Here is a 14,606-nt window from a genome sequence, read left to right on the forward strand (position 1 = left end):
TAGCCCACCCAATTTTACCTACCTCATCCCCATACTTTTTATATTTATTTACTTTTCTGCTCTTTTGCACACCAATATCTCTACCTGTACATGACCATCTGATCATTTATCACGCCAGTGTTAATCTGCAAAATTGTAATTATTCGCCTACCTCTTCATGCCTTTTGCACACAATGTATATAGACTCTCTTTTTTTCCCCTACTGTGTTATTGACTTGTTAATCGTTTACTCCATGTGTAACTCTGTGTTGTCTGTTCACACTGCTATGCTTTATATTGGCCAGGTCGCAGTTGCAAATGAGAACTTGTTCTCAACTAGCCTACCTGGTTAAATAAAGGTGAAATAAAAAAAATAAAGAATACAAATTTAGGAAGCATGTGAAGGAAGACATGATCTGGACCTCAAGCCATCAACCCTGGTCTTGGGAGAGCTACAGGCTTTTGTTCCAGCCCAGCTTTAACTAACACACCTGATTCATCACAACCTTCATTCGGCATCAGGTGTTAGTTCTGGGTCCCCAACAGATTGTGTTTCTTTGTTCGTGTATTTGCATTATTTTTTCAAACTTATTTTGTACAACTTTGCTGCTCCAGTCTCTTATGACCGAAAATAACTTCTGGACATCAGGACTACGATTACTCACCACAGACTGGCAGAATCCTTTTTTTCCTTTAACGAGTCTGACGAGCCCGACGCAAACGATATACAATGTACTGCTTTCTCGAGAACAGGCCCAGATCCCTGTGATTTGCGTGAAGAGGAGGTGGAGAAAAGGGGGCCAAAAGGTGGGCTGCCTTCTGAGAATTCGTAGGTGATCGAATAAATGGCCACTTCCTTCCATTCTGCTAGAAAACGTGCAATCTTTGGAGAATAAAATAGATGACCTACGCGTAAGATTAAGCTGCCAATGGGACATTCAAAATGGTAACATCTTATGCTTCACGGAGTCGTGGCTGAACAAAGACACTATCAACATACAGCTGGGTGGTTATACGCTCTACAGGCAGGATAGAACAACGGCGTCTGGTAAGACAAGGGGCGGCGGATGATGTATTTTTGTAAATGACAACTGGTGCTCTATATCTAAGGAAGTCTTGAGCTACTGACAATTTTGTATTTTTTATTTATTTCACCTTTATTTAATCAGGCAAGCTAAATAAGAACAAGTTCTCATTTGCAACTGCGACCTGGCCAAGATGAAACATAGCAGTTCGACACATACAACACAACACAGAGTTACACATGGAATGAATGAACAAAACATAGTCAATAATACAGTAGAACAAAAAGTTTTTAAAAAGTATATATACAGTGAGTGCAAATAAGGTCAAAGGGAGTTAAGGCAATAAATAGGCCATGGTGGCGAAGTAATTACAATATGGCAATTAAACACTGGAATGGTAGATGTGCAAAAGATGGATGTGCAAGTAGAGATACTGTGGTGCAAAAGGAGCTACAGTGCCTTGCGAAAGTATTCGGCCCCCTTGAACTTTGCAACCTTTTGCCACATTTCAGGCTTCAAACATAAAGATATAAAACTGTATTTTTTTGTGAAGAATCAACAACAAGTGGGACACAATCATGAAGTGGAAAGACATTTATTGGATATTTCAAACTTGTTTAACAAATCAAAAACTGAAAAATTGGGCGTGCAAAATTACTCAGCCCCTTTACTTTCAGTGCAGCAAACTCTCTCCAGAAGTTCAGTGAGGATCTCTGAATGATCCAATGTTGACCTAAATGACTAATGATGATAAATACAATCCACCTGTGTGTAATCAAGTCTCCGTATAAATGCACCTGCACTGTGATAGTCTCAGAGGTCCGTTAAAAGCGCAGAGAGCATCATGAAGAACAAGGAACACACCAGGCAGGTCCGAGATACTGAAGTTTAAAGCCGGATTTGGATACAAAAAGATTGCCCAAGCTTTAAACATCCCAAGGAGCACTGTGCAAGCGATAATATTGAAATGGAAGGAGTATCAGACCACTGCAAATCTACCAAGACCTGGCCGTCCCTCTAAACTTTCAGCTCATACAAGGAGAACACTGATCAGAGATGCAGCCAAGAGGCCCATGATCACTCTGGATAAACTGCAGAGATCTACAGCTGAGGTGGGAGACTCTGTCCATAGGACAACAATCAGTCGTATATTGCACAAATCTGGCCTTTATGGAAGAGTGGCAAGAAGAAAGCCATTTCTTAAAGATATCCATAAAAAGTGTTGTTTAAAGTTTGCCACAAGCCACCTGGGAGACACACCAAACATGTGGAAGAAGGTGCTCTGGTCAGATGAAACCAAAATTGAACTTTTTGGCAACAATGCAAAACATTATGTTTGGCGTAAAAGCAACACAGCTCATCACCCTGAACACACCATCCCCACTGTCAAACATGGTGGTGGCAGCATTATGGTTTGGGCCTGCTTTTCTTCAGCAGGGACAGGGAAGATGGTTTAAATTGATGGGAAGATGGATGGAGCCAAATACAGGACCATTCTGGAAGAAAACCTGATGGAGTCTGGGGTCTATATCACGGGGTCTATTCGATGCTAATGCAGAACACCACAGGATGTTTTTGTGCTGGTCAAGGGCAGACAAGTCTGGAGTGAATCAAGGGCTATATCTATTCCTGCTTCTACATTTTTTTTTAAATGGGGCATGCCTATTTAAGATGGTGAGGAAGGCACTTTTAAAGAATAACCAGGCATCCTCTACTGTCGGGATGAGGTCAATGTCGTTCCAGGAAACCCCGGCCAGGTTGATTAGAAAGGCCTGCTCACAGAAGTGTTTTAGGGAGCGTTTGACAGTGATGAGGGGTGGTCGTTTGCTTGCAGACCCATTACGGATGCAGGCAATGAGGCAGTGATCACTGAGCTCTTGGTTGAAAACAGCAGAGGTGTATTTGGAGGGTGAGTTAGTTAGGATGATATCTATGAGGGTGCTCGTGTTTACGGATTTGGGGTTATATCTGGTAGGTTCATTCATTAATTGTGTGAGATTGAGGGCATCAAGCTTAGATTGAAGGATGGCCGGGGTGTTAAGCATGTCCCAGTTTAGGTCACCTAGCAGCACGAGCTCAGAAGATAGATGGGGGGGCAATCGAATCACATATGGTGTCGAGGGCACAGCTGGGGGCAGAGGGTGGTCTATAACAAGCGGCAACGGTGAGAGACTTGTTTCTGGAAAGATTCATTTTTAGAAATAGAAGCTCAAATTGTTTGGGTACAGACCTGGATAGTAAGACAGAACTCTGCAGGTTATCTTTGCAGTAAATTGCAACACTGCCCCCTTTGGCAGTTATATCTTGTCGGAAAATGTTATAGTTAGGAATGGAAATTTCAAGGTTTTTGGTGGTCTTCCTAAACCAGGATTCAGACATGGCTAGGACAGTGAATAAAACAAACTTAGGGAGGAGGCTTCTAATGCTAACATGCATGAAACCAAGGCTTTTATGGTTGCAGAAGTCAAAAAATGAGAGAGCCTGGAGGGAGGAGGCTTCTAATTATAACATGCATGAAACCAAGGCTTTTATGGTTGCAGAAGTCAACAAATGAGAGAGCCTGGGGGAAGGAGTGGAGGTAGACAATGCAGGGCCTGGATTAACCTCTACATCACCGGAGGAACAGAGGAGGAGTAGGATAAGGGGACGGCTAAAGGCTAACAGAACTGGACGCATAGTACGTTCAGAACAGAGAGTAAAAGGAGCAGATTTCTGGGCACGGTAGAATATATTCAATGCATAATGTACAGACAAAGGTATAGTAGGATGTGAATACAGTGGGGGTAAACCTGTGCATATAGTGATATTGAAAGAGATATTGTCTCTAGAAATAGCATTTAAACCAGGTGATGTCACTGCGTGTGTGGGGGGTGGAACTAAATTGTTAGCCGAGGCGTGTTGAGCAGTGCTAGAGGCTCTACAGTGAAATAAAACAATAGTTACAAACCAGAACAGTAATCGACACGGCATGGTGACGTTAGGGAAAGGCATGCGTAGCCGGGTGATCATACAAGTCCAGTGCGTGGCTTCAAGCAGCACGGGGCTAGCAGGCTAACAGAAAGGCCTTAGAGGGATGACGCGACGGAGGGAAGTCTGTTGTGCCCCCCTCGTGCAGTTACATCAGTGGATGGATCAGCAGGGCTCCGTGTGGTAACCAGGCCAATTGGCAAAATATGTATAGTGGCCGAAGAAATATGTCCGAAGGGCCTCTTAAGTCAGCAGTCCAATGTGCTTAAGATAGCTAGCAGACTGCAGATTAGCGGCTGTGCGTTCAGGGGTCGTTAGCTGTTATAATTCCAGGTGGAAAAAAATCTGAAAAAATATCATAATAAAAATGTTTATAACAAAGGAAATAGGTTCAGAGCTTGCGGTAGGAATCCGGAGATATCGAGAAGAATAAGGCTGACTAGCTCTGGTTTGAGTCACGCTGTACAGACTGGCGAGAGTTGTCCGGGATAAAGGTAGCTGATGACCGCTAGCAAAGGATAGCTGACTGCTAGCTAGTGCTCTAGACAGCTAGCATTCAGGGGACGTTGGCTGCGAAGGTCGGAAGGTGAGAAGGTTCAGAGCTTGCGATAGGAATCCGGGGATATGGAGAGAAAAAATAGGTCCGGTATGCTCTGGTTGAATCGCATTGTACAAACTGGCGAGAGCTTTCCGAGCTAAGGTTAGCTGATGACCGTTAGCTGGCTAGTTAGCTGGCTAGTTTATGTTGGAGAGATTCCAGTAAGAGGGGAAGAAAAACTTTAGAGAAAAAGCAGGTCCACATCACATTGGGTGAGGCGGGTTGCAGGAGAGTATTTTGAAATAAGGGTTTAGAAAAATATAAAAAGATATGCGAAGAAAAATATATAAAAATATATATACATGGGACACGACAAGATGAAGCACAAATACGCCTGACTGCTACACCATCTTGGATATTTAACAATTACAACAAATGACAATTACAACAATACTAAATGACAATTACAACAATACTGAATGAACACTTATTTTAACTTAATATAATACATCAATAAAAGCAATTTAGCCTCAAATAAATAATGAAACATGTTCAATTTGGTTTAAATAATGCAAAAACAAAGTGTTGGAGAAGAAAGTAAAAGTGCAATATGTGCCATGTAAGAAAGCTAACGTTTAAGTTCCTTGCTCAGAACATGAGAACATATGAAAGTTGGTGGTTCCTTTTAACATGAATCTTCAATATTCCCAGGTAAGAAGTTTTAGGTAGTAGTTATTATAGGAATTCTTGGACTATTTCTCTCTATACCCTTTGTATTTCATATACCTTTGACTATTGGATGTTCTTATAGGGACTTTAGTATTGCCAGTGTAACAGTATAGCTTCCATCACTCTCCTCGCCGCTACCTGGGCTCGAACCAGGAACACATTGACAACAGCCACCCTCGAAGCAGCGTTACCCATGCAGAGCAAGGGGAACAACTACTCCAAGTCTCAGAGCGAGTGACGTTTGAAACGCTATTAACGCGCACCCCGCAAACTAGGTAGCGATTTCACATCGGTTACACCAGCCTAATCTCAGGAGTTAATAAGCCTTTGGTCATTAATATGGTCGAATCCGGAAACTATCATTTAGAAAACAAAATGTTTATTCTTTCAGTGAAATACGGAACCGTTCCGTATTTTATCTAACGGATGGTATCCCTAAGTCTAAATATTGCTGTTACATTACACAACCTTCAATGTTATGTCATAATTACGTAAAACTCGGGCAAATTAGTTCGCAATGAGCCAGGTGACCCAAACTGTTGCATATACCCTGACTCTGCGTGCAATGAACGCAAGAGAAGTGACACAATTTCACATGGTTAATATTGCCTTCTAAACTTTATTTTAGCTAAATATGCAGGTTTAAAAATATATACTTCTGTGTATTGCTTTTAAGAAAGGAATGGATGTTTTTGGTTAGGTACACGTTGGAGCAACGACAGTCCTTTTTCACAAAAGCGCACCGCATCGATTTATGCAACGCAGGACACGCTAGATAAACGAGTAATATCATCAACCATGTGTAGTTATAACTACTGATTATGATTGATTGATTGTTTTTTATAAGATAAGTTTAGTGCTAGCTAGCAACCTACCTTGGCTTCTTACTGCATTCACGTAACAGGCAGGCTCCTCGTGAGGCAGGTGGTTAAAGCATTGGACTAGATTGAATCCCTGAGCTGACAAGGTAAAAATCTGTCGTTCTGCCCCTGAACAAGGCAGTTAACCCACCGTTTCTAGGCAGTCATTGAAAATAAGAATGTGTTCTTAACTGACTTGCCTCATTAAATAAAGTTGTAAATAATAATAATAATAATAAAATCGGCGTACAAAAATACCGATTTCCGATTGTTATGAAAACTTGAAATGGGCCCTAATTAATCGTCCATTCCGATTAAATCGGTCGACCTCTTCTACAGAGGGTAGTGCAAATGGCCCAGTACATCCAGGACCTCTATACCAGTGGGTGTCAGAGGAAGGCCCTAGAAATTGTCGAAGACTCCATCCACCCTAGTCATAGACTGTTCTCTCTGCTACCGCACAGCAAGCGGCACCGGAGCACCAAGTCTAGGTCCAAGAGGCTTCTAAACAGCTTCTAACCCCAAGCCATAAGACTCCTGAACATCTAGTCAAATGGCTACCCAGACTATTTGCATTGCCTCCCCTCTTTTACACCACTGCTACTCTCTGTTGTTATCATCTATACATAGCCACTTTAATAACTCTACCTACATGTACATATAACCTCAAATAACCAGTGCCCCCGAACATTGATCCTGTACCCCCTGTGTATTGTCTCGCTATTGTTATTTTACTGCTGCTCTTTAATGATATGTTACTTTTATTTCTTATTCTTATCTGTATTTTTTAAAGCTGCTTGTTGGTTGTTGGTTAGGGGCTACTAAGTAAGCATTTCACTGTAAGGTCTACACCGGTTGTATTCAGCACGTGACTACTATTTGATTTGCATCCTGTGATTTGTGTCCTGTCTTCTACAATGTCTTCTCGCCATCTCATCAGCCTGTGACTTGGACACACGTACAGAGCATAGCTTACTGCATTAGAAAGGACATACTGTACCATACACAGACACTGACTTTTAGTCTCTACGGGTAACGCAACACTGGAAAATGGAGGCAAGAGAATGTAACCCAAATCAAAGCTCCTGCAGCAAGACCAGGCACAACACCTCATCATAACATGGTGCTGCAGACAGAGGTGGCAGTCTTAAAATAAACATAAGGTGTCACACACAGTTAAGAACCATCGGCCTTGCAGCAGAAGTGGTCAATGTCAGACATAAAAATCAGGGCAGCTCAGCCAACCTCCCTCCCTCTCGCTCTCTCACGCCTCAGATAGGGCTGGCAGGGAGTGAGCCACTGCTAACACACACAGTCATTACTGTCACACACACACACCAAACGAGAAGTGGGAGATTTAACTGGGTCAAACACACACATATCTTCAAAGCCACACACACCTAATCAATAACATACACACTGGTCATCGAGAATATATCACCACATCAAACACAAATGCAATACATTACCATACATGCCAAGCATTTTGTGCGGTTGCAGGAACTCCCTTAAACGCCATTACATCCTCCAGCAGCCCTCTTCTTCTCTCCCTTTCCCTCCCTCTATAGCTCTCTATCGCTCCACTACCAGGCAGATAATGCAGCAGGATTGTCAGCTTGCCTTTCCTCCCCCCTCTCTCTCTCTCTCCACTCTCTCCGTTCTCTGTGTCACTGATTCCTATTGAGCAGACGGCAGCACTAGAGAGGAGAGAGATGACAATAACTCCAGGCAGGCAGGCAGACACCCTCTCTCCTCTTCCCCCCCCCCTCTCTCGCTCTCCTCCAGCTGAGAATCTGCTCTATGGTCACACAGGAAGGAGGATTCTCATCACCTGACTAATATGCACCAGTCAATTACTCTCATCCTCCCTCTCACTCTCTGGGTTCTGCCTTTCTCACAGCTTACATTGTGGGGTAGGTGTGAGTTGTAGGTACAGTAACAGCTGTTGGTAACTGGCAAGACATAAATTCTATGCAAAATGGCTGAGTGTTTCCATAGGTTGGCTCATTGATTCCTTTTACATGAAAATACTAACAGCATTTCTAAACTGTTACTATGGCTAAGCCTTTTCTCCATCCAGAAAACGTACCACTGCCTTCCTCCCTCGTCCCCCCGCTCTGTCATGAAGGAGGAAAAGCAATTGTCGCTAAGGCCGTATGCTTTGAGGTCTCCACCCCTCCCTTCTCTCTCTCCTCCGCTCATCACTCAGCCTCCCTTCTCATTCCTCTTTTCCCTCTACTCATACCCTCTCCATCTCTCCTCCCTACCCTATTATTTTCTCTCTCCCTCTCTCTGCTCACACCTCCTCCTCCTTCTCTCCATAGATAACTGGGCCTGTGTGTGTGTGTGCACGCCTGTGTGGCTGGCAGGGTGCCGTAGAGCTCAGTGGGGAGTGTATGTGACTAAGGCAAGGGAGGACGTGCAGCACGTGTAAAGCCTGTTCAGTTGAATACGGCTTCTTGTACACACACACAGTCAGCAGCCAATCCAGGGCAGGACCAAAAACACTAGACACCTGGCTCTTTCCCCTCCTCTCCCAGGGAAGGGTGTCCATCCTGGCCCATCTCACCAGTCTGAGAGAACCCATCCTGTGTACAATCTCCCCATGGCTCTTAGTCTCTCAAGACAAAAAGGGTTGCCTCCCACAATGTAGGAGCTTAACATGTCTGTATGTATACAACGTTACTTTGGAATAGAGGAAAGGGCACAAATGGGAGCTAGCAAGATTGAGATCACAGATGTTATATTTAATGAGTGCCTTTCGCAAGTGTCTCATTTGCATGAGCTTCAGCAATATACCGTATAACGACAGTATGATTTTAGATATATAGATGTTATTGTGAAGTGTACCCGTCTAGGAGTAACAACGGCTCAGCCGCGAAGTGGTAGGCCACACAAGCTCACAGAATGGGACTTCCAAATGCTGAAGTGCATAACGTGTACAAATTGCCTGTCCTCAGTTGCAACACTCACTACAGAGTTCCAAACTGCATCTGGAGAGCACGTCCGCAAAATAACTATTCGTCGGGAGTTTCATGAAATGGGTTTCCATGGCCGAGCAGCCGCACACAAGCCTAAGATCACCATGCTCAATGCCAAGCGACAGCTGGAGTCTTGTAAAGCTCGCCGCCATTGGACTCTGGAGCAGTGAAAACGCATTCTCTGGAGTGATGAATCACACTTCTCCATCTGTCAGTCTGATGATGATGCCAACTGTAATGTTTGGCGGAGGAGGAATAATGGTCTGGGGCTGTTTTTCCATGGGCCGGGATACACCCCTTAGTTCCATTGTTGGAAAATCTTAATGCCATAGAATACAAGCATTTCGCTACACTCGCATTAACATCTGCTAACCATGTGTATGTGACCAATACAATGACATTCTAGATGATTCTGCGCTTCCAACTTTGTGGCAACAGTTTGGGGAAGGCCCTTTCCTGTTTCAGCATGACGTTGCTCCCGTGCACAAAGCGAGAACCATACAGAAATAGTTTGTTGAGATCCGTGTGGAAGGACTTGACTGGCCTGCACAGAGCCCTGACCTCAACCCCATCGAACACCTTTGGGATGAATTGGAACGCTGACTGCGAGCCATGCCTAAAATCGGACAACATCAAACCGACCCTTGAATAATTAGCATAAACAATAAATCAACCGTTCCATTTTGGCAATTGCATTCACAAATTCATGCAATTGTTTTTAGTCTTTGCTGTAATAAAGGTTTAACCAAAACAAAAAAACTCTTGTACGCTAAATGTATTTAAATGTTGTTTACATTGTTCCAAATGGTCAGAGAAATTATATTGTAATCTAACAGCACCTGTTTGGGACACACAATATGCAAGCAGCTCCTTATCTTCTCTTACTTGATCTCCAGTATTTTCCACAACTAGTCAAATTTATTCCACACATCTGACTCTCCCTTTAACTCCTGAGAAACCAGTAAACAAGCCCCGTTTCATGTTAAATTTTCATGTTAATCCATTTTGCTGTCACGTGTTACGGTGTTCAGAGCTTGTTATAACCAATTTTTTTATGTGATTGTGATATGCTATAGGTCCGTCCCTATCGATGCATTCACGTGTCACGTAAAGAGAGCAAAGAGAGCAAAGGTCAAGGGAAAAGGGAATGTTTTTCCTTAACAAACGAGGCATTTTGGTAACAGAACTTTTCAGTCAGAAATTATTGTAATTGTGTTGCAGCTTCAGCAACACGATAAACATAATGTTCTGTGGTGGTCGCTGCAGCAGGTATGAGAGAGGGACAGGGTGATAAACACTGGTGATGTTCTGTGGTGGTCGCTGCAGCAGGTATGAGAGAGGGACAGGGTGATAAACACTGGTGATGTTCTGTGGTGGTCGCTGCAGCAGGTATGAGAGAGGGACAGGGTGATAAACACTGGTGATGTTCTGTGGTGGTCGCTGCAGCAGGTATGAGAGAGGGACAGGGCGATAAACACTGGTGATGTTCTGTGGTGGTCGCTGCAGCAGGTATGAGAGAGGGACAGGGTGATAAACACTGGTGATGTTCTGTGGTGGTCGCTGCAGCAGGTATGAGAGAGGGACAGGGTGATAAACACTGTTGATGTTCTGTGGTGGTCGCTGCAGCAGGTATGAGAGAGGGACAGGGTGATAAACACTGGTGATGTTCTGTGGTGGTCGCTGCAGCAGGTATGAGAGAGGGACAGGGTGATAAACACTGTTGATGTTCTGTGGTGGTTGCTGCAGTAGGTATGAGAGTACGGGTGCAAGTCACAGTCACTCGCTGGTCATTTATTTTATTTTTCATTATTCTTTTTTTACACAACACAGCAAGTCTGTGATCGGCACAACCAAATCAATTGCAGTAGGACTCCATCTAGTCATTTGTGTCTCTTAATTATTTAATCAAACAGTGTGCTTACAGCATCAGACAAACTCAGTGCATATAGTTGATTTGATTAAAACACATAGGATGCATCTATATATGGAAAAATACCTGTTTAAAATGTTCAATCAATCATTTGGTCGAGAGAACAGACCGTCACCAAAGATAATTTTTTTAGTAAGGGACAGCTTAGTCCCCGAATAAATAAATAAAATCAATGTCAACTGAGTTGTCTGTTCTTTCGACCAATCGATTGGTCTACATTTTAAGACGTGTATTTTATATATACTGAACAAAAATATAAACGCAACATGTAAAGTGTTGGACCCATGTTTCATGAGCTGAAAAAAAAGATTACAGAAATGTTTCACACACACAAAAAGCTTATTTCACTGAACTTATGTGTACACATTTGTTTACATCCATGTTACTGAACATTTCGCATTTTCCAAGATAATCCATCCACTTGACAGGTGTGGCATATCAGGCGTGCATAAACATTAGATTAACCTGTTGAGTGTAGGGGACAGTATTTTGATGTTTGGATGAAAAAACGTACCTAAATTAAACTGGCCCAGCATCTAGAATATGCATATAATTGTCAGATTAGGATAGAAAACACTCTAAAGTTTCCAAAACTGTGACTATAACTGTGACTATAACAGAACCGATATTGCAGGAAATCCAACCCGGAAGTGCTGTTTTTCCTGAAAGCTCTCTGTTCCAATGCCTACTGTCGCTCCATTTCAAGGGATATCAACCAGATTCATTTTCCTATGGCTTCCCTATGGTGTGAACAGTCTATAGACATAGTTTCAGGCTTTTATTTAGAAAAATGAGCGAGAAAGGTCAGATTGCGTCATTGGATGGCTGGGTGCCAGCAGCGTTTGCATGCTCGAGCAGCTTGGAGCAGACATTTTCTCGCTCTCTCCTATTGAAGAAGCTACAGTCCCAGTTGAAATATTATCGATGATATATTGTAAAAACAACCTGAGGATTGATTATAAAAACGTTTGACATGTTTCTACGAACTTTACGGATACTATTTGGAATTTGTCTGCCCGGTCTTGATCTCTCGAGCCTGTGGATTTCTGAACATTACCTCCATTTGTTTGGCGCGTTTTTGGATATAAAAATAATCTTTATGGAACAAAAGGAACATTTATTGTGTAACTGGGAGTCTCGTGAGTGCAAACATCCGAAGATCATCAAAGGTAAGCGATTCATTTTATTGCTTTTCTGACTTTCGTGACCAATCTACTTGGCTGCTAGCTGTTTGTAATGTTTTGTCTACTGAGAGAGACGTCCTTACATAAACGCTTGGTATGCTTTCGCCAAAAAGCTTTTTGAAATCTGACACGCCAGGTGGATTAACAACAGGCTAAGCTGTGTTTTGCTATATTGCACTTGTGATTTCATGAAAATGTAATATTTTTAGTAATTTAATTAGAATTTGCCACTCTGCAATTCAGCAGATGTTAACGAAAATGATCCCGGTAACGGGATGGGTGCATCAAGAAGTTAAACAGCATGATAAAAACACAGGTGCATCTTGTGCTGGGGTCATTAAAAGGACTCTAAAATCTGTAATTTTGTCACACAACACAATGTCACAGTTGTCTCAAGTTGAGGGAGCGTGCAATTGGCAGGAATGTCCACCAGAGTTTTAGCCAGAGAATTTAATGTTCATTTCCCTACCAACATCATTTTAGATAAGTTGTTCTGTCTGTAAAAAAGCCTTTTTGTGGGGGGGGGACTCATTCTGATTGGCTGGGCCTGGCTCCCAAGTGGGTGGGCCTATGGCTGCACCCCTGCCCAGTTATGTGAAATACATAGGGCCTAATTTATTTATTTCAATTGACTGATTTCCTTATATAAACTATAACTCAGTAAAAATTGTTCCATTTACATTTTTATCCAGTACACATAGTTAAATAGAACTATAAGAAATTTAAGATTTGTCCAATTCTACCCAGCTCATGGCTCCAGCTATGCATGTGGTTTGCTAACTTGCTAGATGTCAAGATCAAGGTTCTTTGGTTACAGCAGAGATATTCAGTCTCATCCTGGATCAAGATCCCTGTTGCGTAAACAGTTTTGAGCATAAAAAAATTGAAATGATATATTTTGGGAAATAGCGCCCCTTGTGTGCACATTCAGTTATACAGCATACCCCTGTATGGTACAAAAAAGTTATGACTATCAAAATCTGGACAACACCCAACCCTATTGTGGATACCATTTTTATGTCTCGGTGTCCAGTATAAGGAAGTTAGAGGTAGTTTTGCGAGCCAATGCTAGTCTATGGATATTTGCTAGCATGCTAACTTCCTTCATACTGGACACAGAGACATAACCTTTTTATACACAAGTCGGACTTTGGGAAAGTAAAATCCCAAAGTATCCCTTTACTCCCAGACATAGTGCTGTTGCTGCCCTAGGTCTGGGATTTCAGAGAGGACATGGCTCCTCTGACCTCTTTCAGTAGCACATGAATCAGACGCAAACATGTGTATCCATCCACAGCCAACCCAGCTATGTAGTGAAGCTACAACAGGTATTTACAGTAAGTCACAATCTAGTACTGGGAAGTATGGGAGCAAAGGAAACAAAACATGAGGCGGACTGTATTTCTTCACATTTGTTTCACTTGCAAGCTATAGCACATAATATTTTACAAAAGTACGCTAAAGGGCCATAGAGAAAAGTCTGCTTCTTGTTTTCTTTATTGCCAAGGAAAATCTGGTATTGTAGTATCGCGATATGGGTATCGTGACAACACTACTGTCTAGGGTGATGGAATTCAACATGCTGGGAGGGAAAACTGCAGCTGAAGCGGCCTTATTTGGACAGATCCCTCAGGACTATGACCATTAGCAAATATACTGCATGCAAACCATAGTTACAGCCTTGGCTGGCTGTAAAAGACTACTGAGAAACAGTCAAAAGCAGACAGACTACTACAGCTAACCCTTCTATGAGCTCTACTGGGAATAAGAGCACACCTATCAAATGCACATGCACACACCTAACACCTATCAAATGTATGGCAGCTCCGACACTGTCTGGGTCAGAAGCCCTCAGGTTGGTGTGTGCATTTCTCTGTCTGGTCTGGACAAAACAAAAGTATACATTCACAAGGGAATAGAAACAGAGAGCCACCCTGGCTTATAGTGTCAATGGCACAATACAGGTCTACACACCCACCAAACAACACACTATTCTTACACTTAATCCAGCAGGGAAGATAGCCTGTCTCATTTTACCATAGGGTCATAGAGGACCTGTTTTGAACAGGTAGAAGAGAGGCTGCTCACCCCATTAGTTACCGAGGGCGGGGCCTGTTGATATTTACATGACATTTCAGTCATTTAGCAGACGCTCTTATCCAGAGTGACTTACAGTAGTGAGTGCAATGATTTTCATACTTTATTCATACTGGTCCCACGTGGGAATCAAAACCACAACCCTGGCATTGCAAAGGCCATGCTCTACCAACTGAGCCACGAGGGACTGGGGCACTAGGTCACTCCTGGTCTGGGAGGGCTGCTGTGTTTGCAGGCGATGTCTATAGGGGTGTGTACAGTGCTAGCTATGCTACATACCTAGGCTTATACTGTGCTGTAGCAGTTATAGTAGTAG

The 14,606-nt window shown here is 42.8% G+C and overlaps 1 protein-coding gene across 5 annotated transcripts in view; it reads right to left on the reverse strand.

Annotated features, from left to right (window-relative positions):
- kdm6a (lysine (K)-specific demethylase 6A) overlaps window positions 1-14,606 on the reverse strand; it is an 80,758-nt gene that overhangs the window by 36,054 nt on the left and 30,098 nt on the right. Inside the window, exon 1 of one of the 5 annotated variants that reach the window (XM_035773572.2) lies at window positions 7,568-7,663. The exons of the other annotated variants lie outside the window; for them this stretch is intronic. Within the exon in view, the coding sequence (XP_035629465.1) occupies window positions 7,568-7,570 (3 nt within the window). The 5' untranslated portion in view covers window positions 7,571-7,663. Of the gene's footprint in view, window positions 1-7,567; window positions 7,664-14,606 lie in introns of those variants that run through there. 5 annotated transcript variants of the gene reach the window in all.

Source organism: Oncorhynchus keta, chromosome 7 (assembly GCF_023373465.1).
Source record: "Oncorhynchus keta strain PuntledgeMale-10-30-2019 chromosome 7, Oket_V2, whole genome shotgun sequence".
Taxonomy (NCBI): domain Eukaryota; kingdom Metazoa; phylum Chordata; class Actinopteri; order Salmoniformes; family Salmonidae; genus Oncorhynchus; species Oncorhynchus keta.